The sequence below is a fragment of the Struthio camelus genome, chromosome 14 (assembly GCF_040807025.1).
Source record: "Struthio camelus isolate bStrCam1 chromosome 14, bStrCam1.hap1, whole genome shotgun sequence".
NCBI lineage: Eukaryota > Metazoa > Chordata > Aves > Struthioniformes > Struthionidae > Struthio > Struthio camelus.
Genome location: NC_090955.1, coordinates 20,010,732 through 20,032,985, shown reverse-complemented (window position 1 = coordinate 20,032,985; position 22,254 = coordinate 20,010,732). Strand labels below are relative to the sequence as shown.

Genomic DNA, 22,254 nt, shown 5'->3' with positions numbered 1-22,254 from the left:
CCATCCTCCAACTACTGTTCAAATCACCTTGTGAGAAAGGAATGGGCTTTATTTTAAAGAAAGTGTCATAACATTTCTCTTGTGGACTACAAGAAGCACGGCTTAAGAAAACTTTACAGAAACATTCTGTGGAAACCACAGAAAGAAATGAACCTAACGACAAATCCTGACTTCAATTCCATGGGATTTTATGCAAAACTTTTATTTCTTTTGTATGAAATCCAAAATTAACTAAAGACACTACTAGAATAGGTTATTTGTTTATAACCTTATGACTAACTTCCTTGAGAAGATACAAGAAAATGCTACATAGGCAAATAGTTTTACAGGCTTGCATTTCTGTTTCTTTTAATAAGGATAAGAACGTAAAATATGTACTTAAAGAGTACCTGGCCTGTATGTTTTGGCTCAGAGAGAACTGGGAATTAACCTCCCAAGTCCTTATAGAAGTCACCAAACATCCAGAAAACAACCACTTTTGATAACCAAACTCCTTAGCACTTGCCTGCATATGACAACTTAATTTTACTATCGGTGAGGTACAAGTGCCTGGGACTTCTTATTCATCAGATTGTTCCAAACCGCCAAGCTAAATGAAGTGATGAAAGGTAGACTCTTTGCAGCATAAAAAATACATAATATTAGCTGCTAAATATTAGTTAATATTAAATATTGGTTAATACAACATTAAATGAGCTCTCACTGTATTAACAGAACGTATTTCTTCTGTATGATTCCAGATGAACTTTGATATGACTGTTATTGGGGAAGGACACCATAAACTGCAGAAAGGCTGAGGGTACCTGACTGCAAACACTAAACCATGCAGATTAGGAAAGATCTTACTACATACATGGTCACAGAAAGAGTTTAATAAGCATGATATTGACAGCATGTCCTTCCACTGTAACTATTTTTCAGTTGTACTCCTCAACCACTGACTGTTGAGAGGTGGTTGAAGAAATTCTACGACCACATAGAGCAGGAGATAGCAACTTCTTCCACGAAACAAATATTGTTAGTACAAAGGGACTACTGTGTATGAACTGGCATGAGCGTCCCCAAAATGGGACAATTTTGTAGGAAATTCTGAGTATTACAATGTGAATAACAAGACATCGGGAGTCAGACAATGTACAACTGAAAATGACACAGGAAAGGCAATTGTATTAAAGTTTAAGGCAACGTATTTCTAGAACTGAAGGGTTACAAATGGTTTTTCTCATCATGGTTTGGAGAAAGGGTCATATCAGCCTTTTCAGAAGCCTGATATTGGTTTGGACCTTAATTCAAGAGAATAATTCAGATCAACAGAATAACTGAGTATGAGGAAATGGTAAGCAATAGAGTACTCTTTGCATTAGAAGCAATGATAAGCAACACACAAAAATGAAATAGTGTATTCTCAAAGACATTCAGAAATTGAAAGACTGTTAAATGGAAATCCAAAAGATGATTTAACAAAAGCTGGAGGCTTTCAGCCTCTCTAGAGCAGTATAGTTTTGTATTTTCTGCTGAACTGCAGAGAAATCAAATAAGCTCCTGGAATGAGGAATCCTGAAGACTCCCATAAAAGGGATCTTAAGACCTTTTAGGGCAGTCTCTTGTCTCAAGGCTGGATCAACTTTATCTGAACTGTTCTTGGAAGATGTTTGCCCAACTTGCTCTTAAAAATTTCCAATAAGGGGCCTAACACAACCTTTCTAGGTAAAGCCAGTTCTGATCTATCTTCATAGGTACAAAGTTGTTTCTTGTCTAACTTCAATCTCTCTTGTTGCCATTTAACCTCCTTGTTCCTACTATTATTTTGTAGTGGTCACGCAGAACAATGCATTTTGTCCCTCTTTGCAACGGTCTATTTTATCACTTCTACCTTTTCTAGCCTGAAAAAGTAGAGTTCTAGCCTGAGTTAGTTCAGTCTTTCCTCATAGATCACCCCTGTCACTCTTCTTGATTCTTTCCAATTGCTCTACATTTATCTTGAACTGTTCTTATAACTGGACCTATTACTTCAGTTGAGGTCCTCTCAGTGATGCACAGAACTGATGAATTGCTTCATATATCTTACACATGGCACTCCTGTATATAAGTTCTAGCATGATACCTTTTTTCAATTTGTTGACTCGGTCCCAATTTGTGATTCACTATAATCTTAAGGGTTTGTTTTTCAGAGCAATTGCCTGGTCATCTAGCTGCTGTTTAGCCTTTTGCTGTCTCACTATAAAAGGGAAATCCAGATATTTGTGAAAATGTCTGTACAACTATTGATACATTCAAAAAAAAAATACTGCCATGACTCAAAGAGAATTTGACCTTCAGATAGCAAAATTTCTGGTTGAAGAACAATCTGGGCTTATAATCAGAAAACAAATGGGAGCAGCTATGTAGTCTGCATATTTGTTTGAAGAAATATGAGTGTGATTCAATTAATTGACTGAATGGGGAATGCTGCGGTTTCCATCTCAAGGCTGTATGAAGATAATGAGATGTGGAGGAAGGCAACTGACCTATAGCTTTTTTATGTTGTGTCTACCTCTCATTGTAATGTACATCTCATTGCAGTATGTCTGCACAGCAAGAAAATATAGACATATCTATCCTAGATAAATTCTACTTTCATTTAAAGCAACTTGATTTGGCAAATCTACATGGAATTTTGAAATGAAGTGGCATATTTGATATTTGCTTATTTTCATGTTGTTACCTAGAATGCTTTAACTCACAGCTATTTTAATAGCAGAGCTCTAAGAATGAACCTGAAGTTATCAGAGCATTAATGTATACTTTGGGGACAAGAATGGAACAGGGTCCCTGTGGTTTAGCCTCAACACCTGGTAAATGAACTAACGTTCAAAACAAATTAACACTCACCAGACGGTACATGAAGTAGACCTCTGTAGGAAATAACTGTAAGAATACCAGCTTAGTATTCCCATGTTTTGCTGCTGATTTCCTTTGTGACATTGTAATCGTTACATCTCCCCCTGAGCCTCACAATTCTGTCTGTAAAACAGAAATAACAGAAACTCACTACCTCATAAGGGTGACGTAGTCTTACCATTTTTCATAGGTGAATTCACTGATCTATTGATAACCAGCCAATATAAAAATGAGACTAATGAAATCTCATCTACTAGGACTACATTTAATAATCAGAGATAATATGCTTGTTTCACACAGAAAATGTAGAAGTTTGAACTTTACGTTCACTGTGTTCCCAGATGTTTCTATTTCATGTTGAAACAAAAGTGTGAGAAATCTGTATGATAAATTCCATTTCTAAATGAGAAAAATAAACCTGTACTTTGAACTCAGATGACCTGGACACTGGTAACAACCAAAGCTTTGCAACTTCTCTGCACAGCCCAGATTTTTTGATTACTCCAGAAATGTGATGTGATTTTTGCATGAGTTCATTTTTCACCTGAGAGCCTAGCATCAAGTGAGAACGGAAAGGAGGCCTTCTGAGATTAAAATACACCGGAGAGCATATAGCCTGCTAAAGTAAAGGGAAATTATCCATAATGATAATAAATTATTGAGCTAGTCGATCCTCCTGGAACTAAAATTTCTTCATCCTCTTTTTTTAGTGGACCCTCACAATATAACCTCAAAATAAGAAAAAGATTTCTCAGTCGTAGTTGCATTTGTCATTATGATTTTGATTAACAAGGCCTAAACCGGCAACAGCTCACTGTTTATCACAACAGAAAAAGGGATGTCTGCTCTCACTTACTAGTGAGAATGCTTTTCATCTTATTCAGGTAAGATGCTTTTTTTTTTTTCTTTAATTATACTACCTTTTTGCCCTGAATTCAACTCTGGTAATAAGCTGCACAATCACAATCTCTGTTAAAGTTGTGTAAGTAGTATTGCATTATCCTAAGTAGTCACGAGTCACTGCAATGTCAAGGGTTTGTTACTCAGCCAAAAACAATTGCTTCAAGCTGAAAATGGTATCTTCCCCTCACCTCCCACGGCTGTAAAATTTCACCCACCCAGGTATCTCAAATGTCCCTCACTATGCAGCTCATCATTCGTTCCAGAATGGGTGTTCCATTCAAAAACGTCATTTCCTCTTCCTTTTATTGTTTTTAAATTGCCAGCACAGGACGGTTTGCGGGCTGCAGCCGTTACCGCAGTATCAAGGCTGGCAGCAGCTACAAACCCAGAGCTGTGGGGCAGAGGAGCCTGGGAACGCCCCCGCAGGGCCCAGGCCTTCCCTTTCTCACAGGGAACCTACTTCTGAGTCTCTCACGGGAGGTCTCTGCGCCAGGCCGGGGGCCCTGCGGGCCCTGAGGAACACCTCCCGCCCCCACGGCCGCGCGCCTCGGGGCAGAGGCCCGCAGCCCCCTCACAGCGCCGAGCCGCGCCGAAGCCGAACAGCGCGGCCGCCCCGCTCCCAGCCGGCCCCGCCGGCGCCTCCGCGCGACGAACACGCACCCAAAACCGCCTCCCACCGGCCAACCGCCGCCGCAACGGCCGCAGAGGGGGCGGGGCCGGGGCCGGGGGGCGGGCTCGGGCCCGGGCTCCGTGCGCACGCGCGGCCTGCCGGCGCCCGCCAGCCCGCGGCTCTCCTCGTGCGGCGGCGGCGGGTGCGTGCGTGCGGCAGGCGGTCACCGTGGCGACGGGCGTGCGTGCGTGCGGCGGCGGGCGGGCGCTATGGCGACGGGCGGGCGGAGGCGCGGCGGCCGCGGGGTCGGATCGGGCCGGGCCGGGTCGTGCCAGGCCGCGGGGCCCGCTCCCTGCCCGGCTGCCGAGCACCGCGCCCCGGGCGGGCCGCGCCGCGCGCTGCGTGGGCGGGTCGGTGTGGCTGTGGTTATCGGCTGACCTCCCGGCCCCGGGTGAGGGCGGCTCCCCCCGCCCCGAGCGGGCCGGTAAGGGTGGCGCTCACCACCGCGCGGTGCTCTCCTCGTGCCGTTTTGCGGCGTGCAGACGTAAAAAGGCGGCCCCGGCGGGTGCGCGTGTCACGGTGGCCTTTACCTGCCGCCCGGCTTGTCGGAAAGCCTCCTGCCGTGTCCCGTTCCCCTCTCTAGAGGGTTTGCCTCTTTAAAGAAGAAAAGCTTGCCCAGTCGCTGCTTTTTTTTTTCCAAATTCGTTCATGTAATTATTCAAAGCAGTTTTATGTTTAGGCGCTTGTGTGCTGTGGTTTCTGTTTATTCTCCTTGTTCTGCTGTTCACCTATGCTTTATTCCTGAAAACGCTTTCAGCTGCCTCTGTGTGCACCTGCCTTCGATCTTAAGTTCCCTCCTTGCCGAGGACTCTCCATACCTGCTCTTTAGAAGACCCTGCAATGCCAAAGAAAAGCAGAGTAGCGCATAACACTGTAGGAAGTTGTTCTGTTATGTTTGTCTGGCATAATAGTTCCAGAATTAAACTTGGATTATACTGTAGGCTTGTTGCTAATTTGCTGTTGAGGAGGAGATGTTGTTGAAACACGTAAAAGTGGGTGAACTGTAATTCTTGAACACTACATATGTTTTGTTTCTTTAGAAGAATAAATTTTTCTCCTCTTTAGAAGAAAATATTAGGAAATGGCAGAAGCTGTTTTCCAACCCCCAAGAAGGAAAAGAAGAACTTTTGAGTCATATGAATCTCCCTTTCCTGTGGATGTAGATGGCAAGGATTTCAGAATATACCAGGCTGAAATTATTAACAACAATGTTGTTGTGAGGAACCCTGAAGATATTGAACAGCTGTATAGCAAGGTGGTGTACCCTATTTGCACAATGTTTCTAGTGTTCTGCTCCATGTATGTTAAAAATACTCATTAAAATCGGCCTCCCTCTCTGCTTTCCTTCCCCTTTAGCCTCTAGTAATCCTCCATATCTCCTTCCTCTTCTGAAATAAATACCAAACATATATTCTGTATCAAATATGGAAAGTGTTTCATTTTTAGCCCAGTAAATATGTTTTGGAATGAAGTGGCATCATGATCTAAAAAACAGATGCAAAGACTTAATGTCTCTTATGTTTATTTATCCTGCTCATATTTTATACAACCTTGCAAAAGCATTTTCATGTTATTCAAGGTCAGGAGGTTGTAATATCAGTGTTTTAAATGTACTTATATAATTCTTTTAACTTCAGTGTGGTGTCTTGAGTAAAATAAGCTACATTAAGCCTTTACATCTAGGTACGTTTAATTACCTGTTGCCATTCTTATGCAATAACTTTATCCATACCTGTTTCCTATTACACATTGTCACAGTATTAATGCGCAGGTAGGGTGTTTTTTTTGGGGGGAGGGGGAGGGTGTTTTGCTTGGAGATTTAATCTTAAAGATATTTAGAATTGGGGGAAAAGACCTAAAGTCCTCCACTGGCTAAATATTTGAGTAGAAGTGTTTAATACTGGACTAGTTATCAGAAGCTAAGCAACAAGCTTTAGACCAAGTTTAGATGCTGCATGATTTCATTCTGTTTCAGTAAATCATGGTAGAAAAGGTTTGATCATTTGGAAAGACGTTTGTTTTTTTTATCTGATGATATAATAAAGATTTTTGTTTTCCTTTGAAGGGCTATTTTGGTAAAGGTATTCTTTCAAGAAGTCGACCAATGTACAGCGTTTCAGATCCTTTACTGATTACGAAGTGGCAAGGTAAATTGTACCCGTTTCTACTTTCCTCATTGTTCTAATAGTATTTTTTTTTATTTCTCCTTGTTTATTGAAGATGCAAAAATAATTTCTATACTGGGTCAAACCAAGGTTGTGTCTGTCCCCTTACCTTGTGTCTGATGATGGCCAGTACAAGATGCCTAGGTTTAAAAAAAAAAAAAAAAAAAAACAGGAAAGCAGAACTGATAACTCCTTAGTACATTCTCCATCCTACACTGATTTGCTGTTTGGGACCTTTGTAAGTCAAGGTAGCATCTTTGGACTTTTTTCCCAATAACTATCCATTTTTTTCTTGTTTCTGATCAGCAGTTTTTAGTGTCCTCAAAACTGTGCGGCAAGGGTATGTGAAATTTTGAATCTGCTAGTAAGTAATTACCTGTGATGTGCTCTTGTTCATGTATAGAAAGACTATCATTCCTTATCCATCTTCTCAATGACACTTTTAAGTCACCATAGACATGAATGGATTTTTACCATATCCTCCTGCAATTGTCTTTTTACAGGCTGGAAAAAAGTAGTGTATTTAGCTGTTCCTCTTCTGGAAGCTCTTTCATCTTTGTTACCTCTGTAGTTTTTCTAGTTCTGCTGTGTTCACGAGAATAGAAACGAAACCAAAATTGCATACAGTGTTGAAGATATGAATGCTTATTATGCCACAGAATATATCAATAGTTTTAAAAAGTTATATTAATGAAACAATATATGATTTTTTTTTTATAGGTACTAACATAAACCTGCCTATCATTGCATCAAAAAAGTAAGTTCATCTACATTTTTCTTTTTTTTTTTTTTTTTTTCCTTTGGAAGCATATGATTCTATTTTCTGTTTTATCAGACTGGTTTTCAGTGTTGGCTATACAGATGTGGATGACTTACTATTTATTTTCTTTGTTTTGTATTTATAAATCACATTAGGAAAAACTACAAATAGATGAGGTGGTATTTCAGCGTGAGTTTTACCTGTATTACATGTATTAATTGCTTACAAGTATTAATTGCTGAATAGAAGTCAAGATTGAGTGCATGCTTAATAATATGGGTAATTCATTCGTAATAATATCAAGTGTAACTTGTTTCTCAGCTGAGGAGGAGTGAAGTAAGATTCTGGGGCAAGCTATCTAACGTAACTTTTCCATTTGCTGATTGAATAAACTGAGTGGGCTGAAGCAACGCCTGAGACTTAATAAAATGTAAATGTGTTACTTCCCGCCCCCCGCCTTTCATTTCTATAGCCTGTAGTTAGGCATTGTGAATTTGTACACTTAACATAAGGGAGTACTGGACCATATATTTATTCTTTTCAGTTTAAATAGTTTATGGCATAACTGTAAGAATGTATAAGTTGGTTTCTGTATTTGCTTTCATACTATGATAACTGCAAAAATCTTAACTTTTAAATTAAAAATGTATGCTCCTTCAGTCTCAAGTAAGACAGGCAGTAGCAATATTATCGATATATATTCTACTTGCAGAAACACTTGCCATTCTTACTAGTCTACTTTGTGACTGTGTAACTAGCTACTTTATGTGTCAGCAAATACAGGTGAGCATCAGTGAAACTGTCTTTATATTGGTGCAGAAGATGCATCATGGTCTGTCTCAACAGAGATCAATAAGTGCAAACTATGTAGTAATTAAGTCCTAGGACAAAGAAGAAAGCTTATTTTTTGATAACAAAAGGTACAGCACTGAATTACCATCTTTATTATCAGACTTCAGAGGGACTTGTATTTCATGTTGCCGCATGAAATTTGTGTTTAATTTAATTTGTGTTTGTACAGTTCTTCATTATGTTGTTTGTAGTTGCCATGTTAGAATTTCATTTTGGGAAATAAAGAATATTGTACTAAAATTGTCCAGGTTTCAATAAGGAAAACTACACTCAATCACCTGTAACTTTTGACAGAATAAAGATTAATGTATTAAAACTAGTTTTTTTGTTTGTTTGTTTGTTTGTTTTCCTCAGAGATAGGGGGATTTTGGTAAGACTGAAAATAGTTTCTGGTTAGACTTTTTACACTGGTGTTTTTGCTGTAGCATAGCTGTTTGGAAGGTATTTAAAACAGAAATTAGAGATACTGTTTTTAGTTACCTGTATAATAGATGAAGACTGTGAAAGCTCTGTGTGTAAAGTCTTGGTTGCAGTTTTTAATTATGCAAGTTCTGACTCTGAGATCTTTTCATTGAGAATTCATTCTTTAAGGCTTGTGTGGGGGAAAGGACTTTTTGCCTGATAAAGTTCTTGCTTTTTGAAACTGTATAGCAGTAGTCCTCAATTCATGGTTCCTGGGCAATGTTCTACAGTGGTGCTTGTTGCCACAGTAATAAAAAAAAAAAAAAGAAAAAAAGAAAGTCAAAACAGAGCCAAAGAAGATAGCAGAATCTGATGTTGAACAGCGTTTGTCTGCAGGACCTAAAGACTGGAGTTCCGTTATGTTGTGCATGCTTGTGTTTTACACAGCAGTCTTTGGGGTGTATGTTCAGATTTGTCCTGTGAACTGTGAGGAATCTTCTATTTTAAGATGCTTATTTTTAAGGTTTTAATTAAAGGACATTATGTCCTAGAACTTTCCCATTTCTTTTACTTGTTTACTAGGTACCAGTATCATGTTCAGTGGGCTAAAAGTATTTTGCAAGAGCAAGGATTTGATGACTGCTCAATTAGCAAAATTCTTGAAAACTACACTAAGCCTCTTGAGTTGAAAAATGATGGAGCTGAGCAAACTGGTGATTGTTGCAACAGAATGGACCCAAGTACAGAAAACGTAGAGCTTTCGAGAAATTCTTCTACGGACACTGGAAATGCGGTACCTCCAAGTCACGAGTGTCGTAATCAGAAGGAAGGCTACAAGAAAGCCAGTCTGGAAGGAGATCCAGCTTGTGATCCTTTGGCCGTATGTGGCTCTAAAGCACAGGAACCACCTGACTTGAAAGAGATAGCTGAAGTGTCTTGCCAGAAGCACAGTTTTCTTGTGCGTTGTGGCTGCAAGGCGAAGGAGAGCACTGAACAAAGATGTTGTGAGACGGTCGCATCAAAAGAATGTGCTCCAGAATATGTATTGGTGCAAGAGGAAGAAGAAAGTAGTTTATGCCCTGAAGATAACTCTGCTGGTGAGCAAGGAAATGTAAGGCTAAAGAGTATCCTGTTATTTTACAAAGTTTATATAGTCACTGCTACTTCCAGGATTTAGTATTTTTTGCAGTTTAAATATTTAATAATACAGTACATTTTTTGGTTGTAGTTTATCAAGAAGGAAAAACTAGTATGCAGAAGAAATCCATTTAGGATTTTTGAATATTTACAACTCAGCTTGGAAGAGGTACGTTTCAAATACTGCACAACTTGTTTTTCTTTTAACCTCAAAAGCAAACATTAATATATGCTGCCACATAGTTTAATACCTGTTTCTTATGGACAAGGTTCTCCTGTGTCTCCTAAATAACTGGATTGTTTTAATGATTAAACTCATTTTTAATAATCCATGTATGGCATGATAGAGTTTTAAAAAATGTAGAGTCCAATCCCACACACTTCAGATTGGCCTCTCTGATGTCAGTGGGACTATTCAGTCATATGAGTTAAATATTGAAATTCCAGGAATATGATTTTATATAAAATCTGTTCCAATTATGCTAGTTCTAAACATATTCTCATGTTACTTATAATACAGTGCCTTCATCAGTCCTAAGCACATGTGTAGATTTGTTTTTGTAGTGCTGTGTCTGTTGAAATTTAAAGGTTATAAAGACAAATCTCAAAGGAAAGCTTCAGGAAACTTGTTTGTCTCAACATTAGGATTCTTGTATAAAATTAGTTTGAGCCTTTGTTCTAGTGTGGAATAGAAACTAAAGGAATAGTCTAGATATTAATTAAAATTACTTTTTTTTTTTTTTTTTCTCTCCAGGCTTTTTTCTTGGTGTATGCTCTAGGATGTTTAACGATTTATTATGGGGAGGTAAGAGATTGCCCTAATTTTGTGCTGTGTTCTGAAAGGGAATACCATTCACTTGGATATGTTTTGGTCTAGTTTGGATATGTTTTGGTCTTAAATTCTTAATGATTATGGCAGTATTATATATTGTTACTTCTGAAGGAGGAAGTACCAGAGTAATCTGGAAATTATTCTTACAAACAGAAATATAATTACTTATAATAATGGTCTGAAAACTTTATGTTTAGCAAGACAAATAAAGCTACACAGGGTCTTTCTATAGAAGAAAGACCTTATGGGATTGATTGTGAAATATTTAAATAACTGAATGGAAGCACTGAGTTTCTCTTTCGTATTGTAAGGGCTCCATATTTTATTGCCTGAAGTTCATTTTCTTTGCAGTGGGACTATGATATTTGGTATTTGACTCTAATGCTCTACTACACACAACATGAAACAAACTATTCTATATATGCTGTGATATTGTCAGACTAATGCCTTTTGGTGTGATTTTTAGGAGCCTTTAACTATTCTGAAGCTATGGGAAGTTTTCAGCGAAGTGAAGCCCAATTTTAAAACTACGTACATGGCATATCATTACTTCCGCAGTAAGGGATGGGTCCCCAAAGTCGGACTGAAGTATGGAACCGATCTCTGTGAGTAGCTTCCTTTTTTTTTTTTTTTTTTTTAAAAAAAAAAAAAAGGAATATTGTGATTGACTCCTTTTCAGGTGTGACAGCCAGTGCAAGACTAGTGCCAAAGATAAATTCTACAAGGAGGAGCTGCATGACGGGAGCAGACATTGCTACTTGCAGCTGGCAAAAGACATCTTTGGCTAGACTACAGGTTAGCAATAAAATTAGTGTATAAGCAGAATATAACATCACATATCTGATAGCTGAAAAGATAGCTTGAAAGGCCTGCTGCTTTGCTTTATGAGATAACAATTGATACAGGATTGCAATGAAATTCCTCTCTGAAGTTTCTCCATCCTCTTCTACACACACATCCCCTGAACTGTTGATATGGTAGTCCTTGGAATAGCAGGCTTGCATGTAGATTCCAGTTCAGATTGAAGTCCATGCCTCTGGTTTCTCATCTTGTTTAATGGATGCTGGACTTGTATTGAACTTACAGCTAAAATTGTTTCTCTCCGGTTTTTAGGGGGTTGGGGGAGGAGGTTGCTTGTTTGTTAATGATAGGATTTTTGTATCTTATAGAAATAATCGGTAGTGTCCATAAACCCTTGCTAAGTAATTTAGGAACTAATAGTTCACGTCAGCATAAATGGTGCAGGAATGCCTGTGATTACAGGAAAATGTGCATGAAGGAAGATACCTTTTATGCATACCTGTAAGCCAGCAAATGCTTTAATACTGTTGAAACTATTACGTAAACTTTGGGTTTATGTATTTGAGTCTGTCAGGTATGTGCCTAGTCCTTTAGATCAATGTGTATGTAGGTTTGGTTGAATTCGACTTCTTCACTGTTCTTAATACCCTGGGCTGTAGATGAGGTTTTGATACTGGTCACCTGCTGTATACGTGAAATTGATATTAGTTTGTCCATTGTTCATTTGTGTTCTGGCTTGATTTTGTTGTTTCTCAAAGTACTGCCTTTGGGTTTATGCCAGACAAAGGAAGAAGATTGGCTTAAGGCTTCTAAGAGTTCAGCCTTACTCCTCTGAGCTCCTCCTGCTTCTTGCTCTTTGGCAGTGGTTTCTTCAAATAATTGATATTACTACGATTACTCGTAACGGATAACTTACGTTTCACTGTTGTCACTGGAATGAAGTGCTGCTCATCCTTTCCCTGCCAAAGTCCGGGCTAGCCAGTAGTATGAGAAGACCTGTGCTAATTGAAGGGAGTCACCTCTTACAAGTTCATGGCAGAGGGGAGATAGGATCTGTAGCCATTGAGGTCATTTACCACAGTCCAGTTGCAATGAGTCTTGTGTACCCTTGAACATAGAGGAGGAACTTTCAGTGGGTCTGTAAATGGAATTGTGGCAATATTTAAGTACTCGTGCCCTTTGCCTTTCCAAAAGCTCGTGGAAAACTTTGTCTCAAAAAGAAACTCAGTGACTTACTACGATCTTCCGCTTGTACTCTGATAGTTCGATTTCTGTTTTGGAGGCAGTGTTCAAAGCATAAGTCTGTCGCAGGAAAAGCTCCTCCCTAAACCCTTTTCTCAAAGCAATCAGTGACTGTCCTTTGGCTCTTCTTTATCTTCTACCTGCCACTCGCCTGCCCTCAGTCAACCTGATGCTCCCATCGTTCTTCTCTCTCTTCTCTCCCTCTCCACTTGCTGGGACAGCTTAATTCTGCGCAGAATTCAATAGCGTTGAAGTTTTATCTTGCATAACTAAATTTATGAAACACTGAAAATACTTATGGTCACAGGTATGAAAATACATATTGGACCCAGTTCTCAGATGGGAACTCTGTGATTCTCTAACTAAAGTGTTTCTCTTTCATTTCAGTGCTGTATCGAAAAGGTCCCCCCTTCTATCATGCAAGGTTTGAAGCTTATGTTTTTTGACTAATTTCTTACTTTCAAGTTAGTAATTTTCTCTCACACAAATTTTAATCTCTTCACTGGTTAAGCATATACTATTCTTCACCCAGAATACTTTACCAGATGTATCTCTGCCTTGTGAGTTCATGTTGGGAGTGCAAAAGTCCTTTTAGCAGTAGTATAAAATATATAAAATAATAATTTCATGAATTAATTCACATAACGATATTATAACATGAAAAAAAAGTTGAAATAAGCATATTCTGCACTCATGAGGAATGCACACAAAGTAATCTGATTTAGTAATAGTGACTTAAAAATAAACGTTATGGATAATTTATATAATTTGGAGGGAAACGGCAAGAAAAAAGTTTTAAGAAATTATAATTACCTTCATTCCTTAGCTAGCTTGAATTCCTAGTTAGTAAATTGGTTATGAATGTCAGATTGGCATTCATGAGAGTGCTACAAACATCAGAAAGGTGGGGAGGAAAAGTGCCAGTCAGTGCACTCACAGCTTCCGTTTCTCTTCTCCGGTTTGCCTAGTTAGTTTCATACCTTGCTTACCTCCTGCTGGCTTATTATCAGACCATGACAACTAAAATTACCACAGGTTTTTAGGCTCTAATTCTTAAGTTGCATGATCTTCCTAAAACAGTAATTTTCTTCCTGTGAATTGTCCTGTCTGCTTTGTTTTCCAGTTACTCTGTCATTGCTGAATTAGTTGATGATAATTTTGAAGGCTCTCTTCGGAGACCACTCAGCTGGAAGTCCTTGTCTGGCTTGAACAGAACAACTGTTAATGCTTCTAAGGTAACGGTGTAAGATGCTAGTTCTGAAATAGCTTTTGAACGATAATGCAACAGTCCAGTTCTAAAGAAAACAGAATTGGAATGAGACTGGAAAGAGAATCTTTGCTTCTGCTCTGCAGAAGAACATGCATTGCTGATGGATGAACATAAGTTCTGTTGGCCAATATCCAGATGAATTCTGGAGTAGGCTTTAACGTTCTGTCTCCTATAGTAACTTCAGAAGTTGTGGAGGGAACAGGAGAAAGACCTGAAGGACGCTTGTTTCTGGCTTCCACGTGTTTTTTTCTATCCAGATTTCCCTTTCAAATCTAGACTTGAGTGTTTCCAGAAAGTTTTCTTCATGTTGGACCCTCATACGTAATGCTCCTGTTGCCATAACCGTGCTGCTTTGTCAGGTGTTTTGTTACTATTCTAGTTTCTCATAGCAATATTATGCATTTGATAAGGAAAACGAGATATGCATGTTTACAACTCTCCCCACCTTGGTTTACAGATGACATCCTGTAGGAAACTTAGTATCTGCATTTCTAATTAACGTAAAGCTTGTATGAAAAGAAATCAGTTGAAACTCATGTATTTGTCTCTGTCAGTGAACATGTTCTCTGTTTACCAACAGGAACTTATGTTATGCTATTTGATTAGACCGTCTAATATGACTGAAAAAGAGATGTCCACACCAGAATGTATGAAAAGAATTAAGGTTCAGGCGAGTAACTGTTTCTCTCCTTTACATATGTAGTTGTGCTTTGGGGTAGCTGGACAGCTAACTAACTGTACTGTTAGAGCGCCCTTGAATTGTTGCTTGCTGTCTAGCATGCTTTTGTTTTTGCATGCATAACTGCAGTAAAACCATCCTAGATTCTTTTGTGCCCCAAGACATCAGAAATTCATTGCAGGGCTTTTAAAGACTAAGATCTTCAGATTTGGATTAGAAAGTTGCTCTTACTGTGAATGTAAGCATTTACATGGGGAAACAGAGAGAAATACGGAGACTCTAAGGTTAGTGGATGTTTAAACATGAAGGAGGAAAAGGGTGTGAGAGACCAGCATGTTTCAGGGACAGTCATCTCCCAAAATTTCTCAGTGGTCAGGTAATGTATGTCAATCTGCAAGAGGTTAATCACCACCCATCACTGATTGTAGCTTTTTTTTTTATTTTGCTTCCATAATAACTGCTGGCTTTTTTTTTTTTTTTCAGGAACTGATTGTAACTCGGTGGGTTTCTTCTCGTGAGCGCAGTGAGCAAGATGAAATTTAACTGACTGTATGTGGAAGAATTTAATCTGTGTAAAAAAAATTTGTGTGCATGTTTTTTTGTTTTGTTTTTTTTTAAAACCTAATCTCATGAGGAACCATTGCCTCAGAATGTTTTATTAAGCTATTCAATGACTATGTATAAATGCTATTAAAATCAAGGCATGTCCTGTTTGCTGGAGAGAATGTTGTATTGGAAAACATAACTGTAGTAATGCATACAAAGGGGAAAAAAATTAAAGCTATTTTGACCCCATTCAGAGTACTTTGCTGTTTCTTTAGAACTACATTCCCTACAACCTTAAAATACATTCTTGTACCAATTGACCTAAATCCATATTAGCATTGCTGGGGGGGGGCAGAGAATGCCTCAGTGATTGTACTGCATGCTTAGTATTAGTAGTTGGGATACCTATGGTCATGTTCTTCAACCAAAAACTGAATTCATAGCCTTGATGGAATTACACAAACTTAGATTTGGGAAGATATTTGGTTGTTGCAATATCGAGCATTGTATTGCTTTGCTGTTAAGTGCCTAGACTCTGGAATTTAGCTGTCCCGACTATTTTCACAGCGCTGTTCAGAACTGGGGAGCTTTTCCCAGAAGGTGCAAAGATTTAGATTAATTCCAGGATATAAGTGCCTAACAGCAATATCGGATGTTAGAGAGCAGGACATGCTGGGGAGGACCTTATCCACTTGGGATTTGCAGCATAAAATTCCACCGTGAAAGTAAGTGCCTAATCTTGTTCTGTCGAAAATCAGTATGGATCACCCCTTTTAAAACAGGGCAGATGGTACCTCCTGGCCCCATTTCATGCAAAAGCTAATGGTGAAGTTGCTCATCCAGCTTTAGTTTCCTCTGCCTTGAGAAGTTAAGCTTGTCCCTTGTCAGAAAGGTGCCTCAGCTGCTGGTGCCCTTTCCTTTTTTGAAGATGCGTTACTGTACACAAAATAAATGAGGTGGCTGCATAAGAAGCCTCTGCTAACAGCAGCTGAATTGTGCATTTCAAATTAGCTGTCTCCATTAATACTGTGTTGGGATTTTAAACACAGTTTTTAAAGGTGCTATAATTTAGACTTCAGCAAGTGGGAGAAATCAGGGGGGAAAAAAGGCAGTCTAAGCAATTAGAGAATACTGTAGAGGACAGGGTTAATGCAGTTTGCTTATGCAAAAGTATAAATTAGATATGGAGAAAACCACAAGCATTTATCATTACTTCTCCATCTCTGAGACACAGGACTTAAATCCAGACCAGAACCAGTTTACTTTCCTGAAATGCATAAAAGGAAAAATCCCAAACTCCGTTCTTAAATTAGAATATATCTAAATTAAGCGAAATTATACAAAACTATGAACAAGCATAACTTTGTCCTCAGCATACACTTTTGTATAGTATGCAGCAATAATGCATAATAGGTAAAAGTGCTCTTGAGGGATCTTTTTAAATTTAAAAAAAGCTTTTAAAAAGCTTTTAAAAGTCTTAAAGTTTTATTTCTGAGTTGAAATCCTGAGGAGTCTGTTGTTCATTATAGGTACAACATGAAATGATTATCTTCTAATACTAAGTGTTTATCTTGATTTGAGGAATAAATGTGCGCTCTCGCTCTCTCTCTCTCTATATATATATATGTATATATATAAAAGGAAGAATTAGAAAAGAAATGTTTCTGGCAAATAAGTTGGATTTATTATTATTTATTAGTAATTAAAGTAACTTTGCATGTGGTGAATCTACAGTTAGTCAAGAACTTTAGACTTCAGCAGTATGCAGCTATAAATGCCCTTTTTATACCCGTCCGTAAATAAATGTGACAGTTGAGAAAATAACATTTTGTTTTGCTAGGGGTTAAAGTTACCACAGTTCATCTGTTAGAACCCTTAATTACACAGCAATTACAATTTCTAATGCTAAATATCTTGACTGAACATGCTGTATATCAAATATAAATAGGAAAACATTTTTCCATATGAACAGTTCCCATATAAATTTTCAGTAGTGTGTAAATTGCATGTCACTTCATTCACATATACAAATTTAGCAGCAAAGAGCATGATCCTTTCATAACAAGCTGGCCAACATAGGCGAAGGAAATCGTGATTTTACAGATCAAATACCTTAAACCATGAAAGTTGGATGCTAAGACTTCCTTTTCCTTTTGTAGATATTTTAATGGAGCAGCTTAATTTCAGCACTGTTTTTCTTGATCAGGATGGTATACAATGTAGAACTCATTAGCTGTTAACTCCTGATGCAGAGTAATGTATTTGGAAGCTTTCTTTGTCTGTGGGATCACAAATTTCTCTGTGAATTCACTTTTACTCATTTGCGGCTTCCCTTGTGCAGTCAGCACACTGTTAATAAATGCCAGTGCGTATGTGTAGCAGTTGTGGTCATGTTCTTCATACCTAGGAAAAATATATCATTAATAAGTGTTAGCACTAATTTTTTAATTACTGTGTGGAGGAATATATTTTATTGAGCAACATAAAGGCGCACATGTTCTCCAAGAACTACTGCCGCTTGCCTTTAATGCTGGTGCTTAAATATATTCTACATATAGCAGGTTGCACTTTCCAAGCCAGAGATGCTAGAAACCATAAACTTTAAAAAAAAAAAAAGCTGCAGAGTCTAATGAGGTTTTTTTACCTACACATTAGGTTTTTGCCTTGCTAACCTTCACTCTTTGAACTGATACATCGTTACTCTGTTATCCTGAAAACTGCTTCCTGCAGCAGTAATATTATGTACCACCACCTCCACTGCTTTCAGCGTGGCATTAACCTGGAAGCCTACTTAAAACCAAGTAAATTCTATCACTAGTATCTCGATAGAGTTGCTATGCAGTGTTCCAGTCAAACTCCCATTGGTACTAAATTGTGCCAAGTGTGCAAGGACAGAAATACTAACTGAATAGGAGTCAGCGTTTAAAATGTTTTTCTTGTCCTTTTTTTTTTTTTTTAATACCTGCATATGGCACTTAGCTGTTCTCTTTTCACTGTCATAATGTTATTCAGCTTCTCCGAAATGTTTCATGTAGTCACTAACAACTTCAGCAATTTATTCCATTCGTCACTGCACAGTGCTACTCTTGCCATTGGTCCTGTATAATTGCATTTGATACGGACCTGGTCAGACTGCTGTCTGCCATCTGCCTAATCCTCAAGCTGCTTCTGTAATTGCCTGTGTCATTTTCCCTTTGTTCTTCCTAGCCCTGTGACTCATTCCTTGCTTCATATTGTTAGTGGCTCCATAGTCTGTGTTGATACAGGAAATTTTGTATAAGGCTTGCATGTTTTTGCAAGATCTGGAGACTATTGCTATCAAAACTTGTCCAGTTAAGGGTTGCTCACTGCTCTCTCCAAAGCTTTTCTGGTTTGTTGAGTCTATTTTAAGTGACCTATGAGCTCCCATTTTGGAAGTAAGCCATGTGCTGCAGAGTACTTACTTTACCAAAATAATTGTTAAAGCAAAATTGAGCAACTTCAAGAGACCACCATCTCTGTGCGGTGCAAAACATCTGGAAATTCCATTGCAAAAAATGGTGGTTTAACTTTAGCTCAGTGTTGAGTCTGCAAAGCACTGCAGCACGTCCTGAAAATTTATGTATATGCATAAGTGCTTTAGTGAATCAGTGCCATGATAGAGTAGAGCAGATGTTTAACAAATCTCATTTCTGGATGCAGACTCTCTTTGTTTTTCATAATGCAATTGATTCTGTAATACCCTTCTTAGCATCTGTGTTTCCAAGTTAGTGTCTTTTTTTTTGGGAAGCATGTCTTGATGTCTTAACAAGCAAAACCCAATATTTTTCACTAACGTAAGATATTTCTGGTCATGTCTGCACTTGCTGTTGTTTGCTGCCTTTATATACCATCCTTCCAGTAAGTGAAAAGCAAACAGGAGAATTAGAATTAGGCTTGGCCCAAACCCAAAGGAGAGGTACAGGATTAGTTTAGCACAGTTCCTGTCCTGTTAAAAAAAATAAACCGAGGATTTAAATTAACTTCTAAAAAAACTCACTTTTCAGCACTTTAGTGGTCACTCTTCTATTTCTGGAACAAGTAGGCCACTTTGACAGGAGGTGGCAGACAGGGTATCTATCAACTATTCTTTGCATTCAAGGGAAAAATCAAAGAAAGGTACATACACCTACCCTCTCCTCTACCATTGCTTTTTGACAGCACATTAATTTTAATAACAACATTAATGCACCGGGAATTGTAAAAGTGTCAGATACTTGAAACACCAATGGGATTTTTGTTCTATAGACACTTAAAATTGGATCCTAGATCAAATTCTTGCATCTCCTGATATTAGGGACATAACTTGCTCTGAAATTTTACGGTCAAGCACCTACAGAACTGCTAAACCTGTTTTGGGTCCCCCCCCCCCCTTTTATATAAGATGCTGTCTACTGCCATTAACATAACTCTTCGTAGAACTGGGCTCAGACAGGCTGTTTGTTAAATGTACTCTTACTAATGAAAATTTCAAAGAGCAAGCTGCTTTGTCACCAGCAAGCTTAGTGACGTGGCACCACGTTTCAGCCGGGCTGCGTAACTTGTAACACTGTCAACAGTGGCATCAACTTCAAGGAAAGCCAAAAAGGGAACTGAACGTTCCAGTTGGAACATACTAGTTGAATTCAAAATACGTGGAAGTTTTTCTGTATCTAACCAGCCAAAACAAAATGCTACAAACCAGCTGGAAGAGCTGATCACTGGCAATGAGCGAGTCCTCTGGATGTCAGCTCTGAGCAAGAATCCCATCAATATGGTCAGGATTTCAGCCTTTAAATCCAAATTCACCTAGGACAGTTGAATTCTAGGACAAATATAATTATACAGTTGTACCTGGATTTCTCTACTTCTGTAGCCTTTCTTAACACAGCACATTCCTTAAGGCTGTGTTTCAGTGAATTGGTCTTTTCCCCTGCAAAATTATTTTGTTGCTGAAGAAAACTTCCCGAAAACATTCTTTTCGGTTAAGGCTTCTACATTCCAGCAGGTGAGTTTAAGTTAGTTACTACTTTAATGCTATTGTTCTGTTTAGCAAGGCCAATGAGTTTCTAGATTACTTAAGAGTTGTTTAGACTTGTTAGACACGCGTGTCTAACAGAGCAAGCCTCTGAAGCCTTGGAGGATCCAAAACAGAATAACCAAATTTATCATCCTAGATTAAATACTCCTATTAAATCCAGCTTTTAAGCTACCTACCTGTGAGGTAGCCAGGCCTCTCCCGCAGAAAATTCCTCTAGGAGCTTATCCCATTGGTGAAGAAGCCCAAACATGTCTGGCTGTACTAGTGGGATACTAATGCACTGTTCCCATCCAGTTTCATCTCTGTGAATGCCCTCTTCATCGTAATTATATACCAAGCCTGAAAATAGAGAGCAGCAGACAGTCAGGTAGTACTGAAGGATCAGGTGGAAAGCCATTCCCCAGTGATGAAAGCTGCTACTGATTTTCCACAACGCCGTTCTTATTTAGACTAGTTATACCATAGCTTTCCGATCAGTGGCCTCCTCCTGCTACAGAGTGAAACCTAATTATTATTATTTTTTAAATCAAGGAACTGTTCACAATTCAACATTGTGCTTTCGCATATCTTTGCATAACGAAGACAACTTAAGGACAGAAAGGCTTCTTTTTTAAACCCCAAAGTAGACCATTTCTATATTAAATAAACATTCCCTTGACATGTTTGCAATTGAGACATGCTCAATGCTTCTACTGTGTGAGAACGGGAGAGTAAATCAACTAGGAAGGGATAAGGAACTGAGAACAGTCCCACTTTGTTGTTCAAGATGAGTAAATTAGAAAACAGAAAGTATGTGGTACAGAATAAAATATAAAAGTTTTTAGGTATCAATATCGAAGACATTAATCCAGCACACGGACCAGGATTTCCTTTAAAATACAATTTCTAACATGACTTTTTTGTATCATTACGGCTGTATTTTGAGAATTAGCAAAAACTGTGCTGAATTGGAAGTTTCCTGAAACTTCTTTAGAAGGACAGGCTGCTGCGTTTTTATTTCTGAGTCCAGGAAGAGCAGTCAGCGGTGCATGCCATTCTGTGCAGCTGCTCAGAACGGAGGTGGCCCTGGGGAGCCACGGCCTAGGGGCTCTGATTTGAAGCTCTTTGTGCTCGCTGCTGCAGGGCACGATAAACGGTCGGCCCAAGGTATTTCGGCCTGTGAGCGATACTCCTTAGACGTCAACAGCGAGGCCTCCGGTTTGCGTACCCGCAGCAGCGTGAGGAAGCGTGCGTTCTTCAGCAGCAAACATCAGATACCGGGGCGCTACAGCTCGCCTTTTTAACATTAAGTTCCAAACAGCTGCACAGCAATAGATTTGGCTCTGAAATGACTGTCACGCAATTCGATCGCCTTCGAAGGCGGAGAGCGGCAAAGCTAAACTGGGAACACAGCTTACACACGAGGGATGGGAGACCGGCAGCAGGCACCAGAGCACTTCTTACCATTCATGTTGCTGATTCCAACATGAAGATCGGACTTCCCATCATAGCCTCTGAAAGGAAAAGAGCAGTATTTCTGTGCTTGTTCCCGTTAGACACGGCCTTCAAACGTCCCTTTTCCCAGAACAGCTGCTACCTCCTGGGCTACCCGGCCCCAGGCCGCTGGCAGGCCGGAGGGAGGCGGAAAGGAGCCGCCAGCGGGCGAAGGGCACGTGAAGCTGGGGGGCCGCAAACCCCAGCAGGCTCCCTCCCCCGGCCGAGGGCAGCCCGCGGGCGGCAAGGGGGGCAGCCGACGCCCCGGGCCCCCAGGCCGCCGCCGCCGCCGCCCGCCCGCCCGGCCCGGCCGTACCCGAGGAAGGCGGCGGGGCCGGCGGGCCGCAGCAGGAAGGCGCCGCGCTGGCGGTGCCCGCGGCGGAAGGGGCTGGGGAGGCGCACGGGGGCGGCGGGCAGCGCGGCGCCGCGCAGGGGGCGGCCGCAGGCCGGGCAGCGCGCCGGCGGGCGGCGGCAGAAGATGTCGGGCCCGCAGTGCCGCAGCCGCACGATGGCGGCCGTGGCCATGGCGGCCGCCGCTCTGCCCCGAGCCCGGCCCGGCCAAACCCATTGCGCCGCCTTCCGGCCTCCGCTCGCCTCGATGGCT

The 22,254-nt window shown here is 39.9% G+C and overlaps 2 protein-coding genes and 1 long non-coding RNA gene across 8 annotated transcripts in view; 1 reads left to right on the top strand and 2 right to left on the bottom strand.

Annotated features, from left to right (window-relative positions):
- Positions 1–4,535, bottom strand: part of LOC104152699 (uncharacterized) — a 28,521-nt gene extending 23,986 nt beyond the window's left edge. The window contains exons 1-2 of the long non-coding RNA XR_011144055.1: positions 4,444–4,535; positions 2,872–3,003 (exon numbers count right to left, since the gene is read on the bottom strand). This is a non-coding gene — a long non-coding RNA (uncharacterized lncRNA). The remainder of the gene's footprint in view (positions 1–2,871; positions 3,004–4,443) is intronic.
- TSEN2 (tRNA splicing endonuclease subunit 2) lies at positions 4,487–15,393 on the top strand. 6 transcript variants are annotated; one of them, XR_011144031.1, is made up of 13 exons: positions 4,509–4,595; positions 5,519–5,708; positions 6,519–6,600; positions 7,339–7,375; positions 9,215–9,743; positions 9,861–9,938; positions 10,524–10,574; positions 11,068–11,206; positions 11,281–11,396; positions 13,032–13,068; positions 13,768–13,879; positions 14,495–14,584; positions 15,077–15,388. XR_011144031.1 is itself a non-coding variant. In XM_068960349.1 (12 exons), exons 2-12 carry the CDS (start codon positions 5,535–5,537, stop codon positions 15,134–15,136), a joined length of 1,389 nt encoding a protein of 462 aa, XP_068816450.1. In that variant the 5' UTR covers positions 4,487–4,595; positions 5,519–5,534; the 3' UTR covers positions 15,137–15,393. The 6 variants fall into 6 exon arrangements, 5 of the variants coding, with proteins under 5 accessions (XP_068816450.1, XP_068816451.1, XP_068816453.1 ...); XM_068960349.1 differs by lacking the exon at positions 11,281–11,396 and having other exon boundaries at positions 4,487–4,595; positions 15,077–15,393; XM_068960350.1 differs by lacking the exon at positions 11,281–11,396 and having other exon boundaries at positions 4,549–4,595; positions 5,494–5,708; positions 15,077–15,387.
- A 1,422-nt stretch (positions 15,394–16,815) lies between these two features.
- Positions 16,816–22,190, bottom strand: MKRN2OS (MKRN2 opposite strand). Its single transcript, XM_068907226.1, has 4 exons — positions 21,967–22,190; positions 21,621–21,670; positions 20,354–20,516; positions 16,816–17,542 (listed from the first exon to the last, which is right to left on the bottom strand). Exons 1-4 carry the CDS (start codon positions 22,173–22,175, stop codon positions 17,323–17,325), a joined length of 642 nt encoding a protein of 213 aa, XP_068763327.1. The 5' UTR covers positions 22,176–22,190; the 3' UTR covers positions 16,816–17,322.
- Between the last annotated feature and the right edge of the window lie 64 nt (positions 22,191–22,254).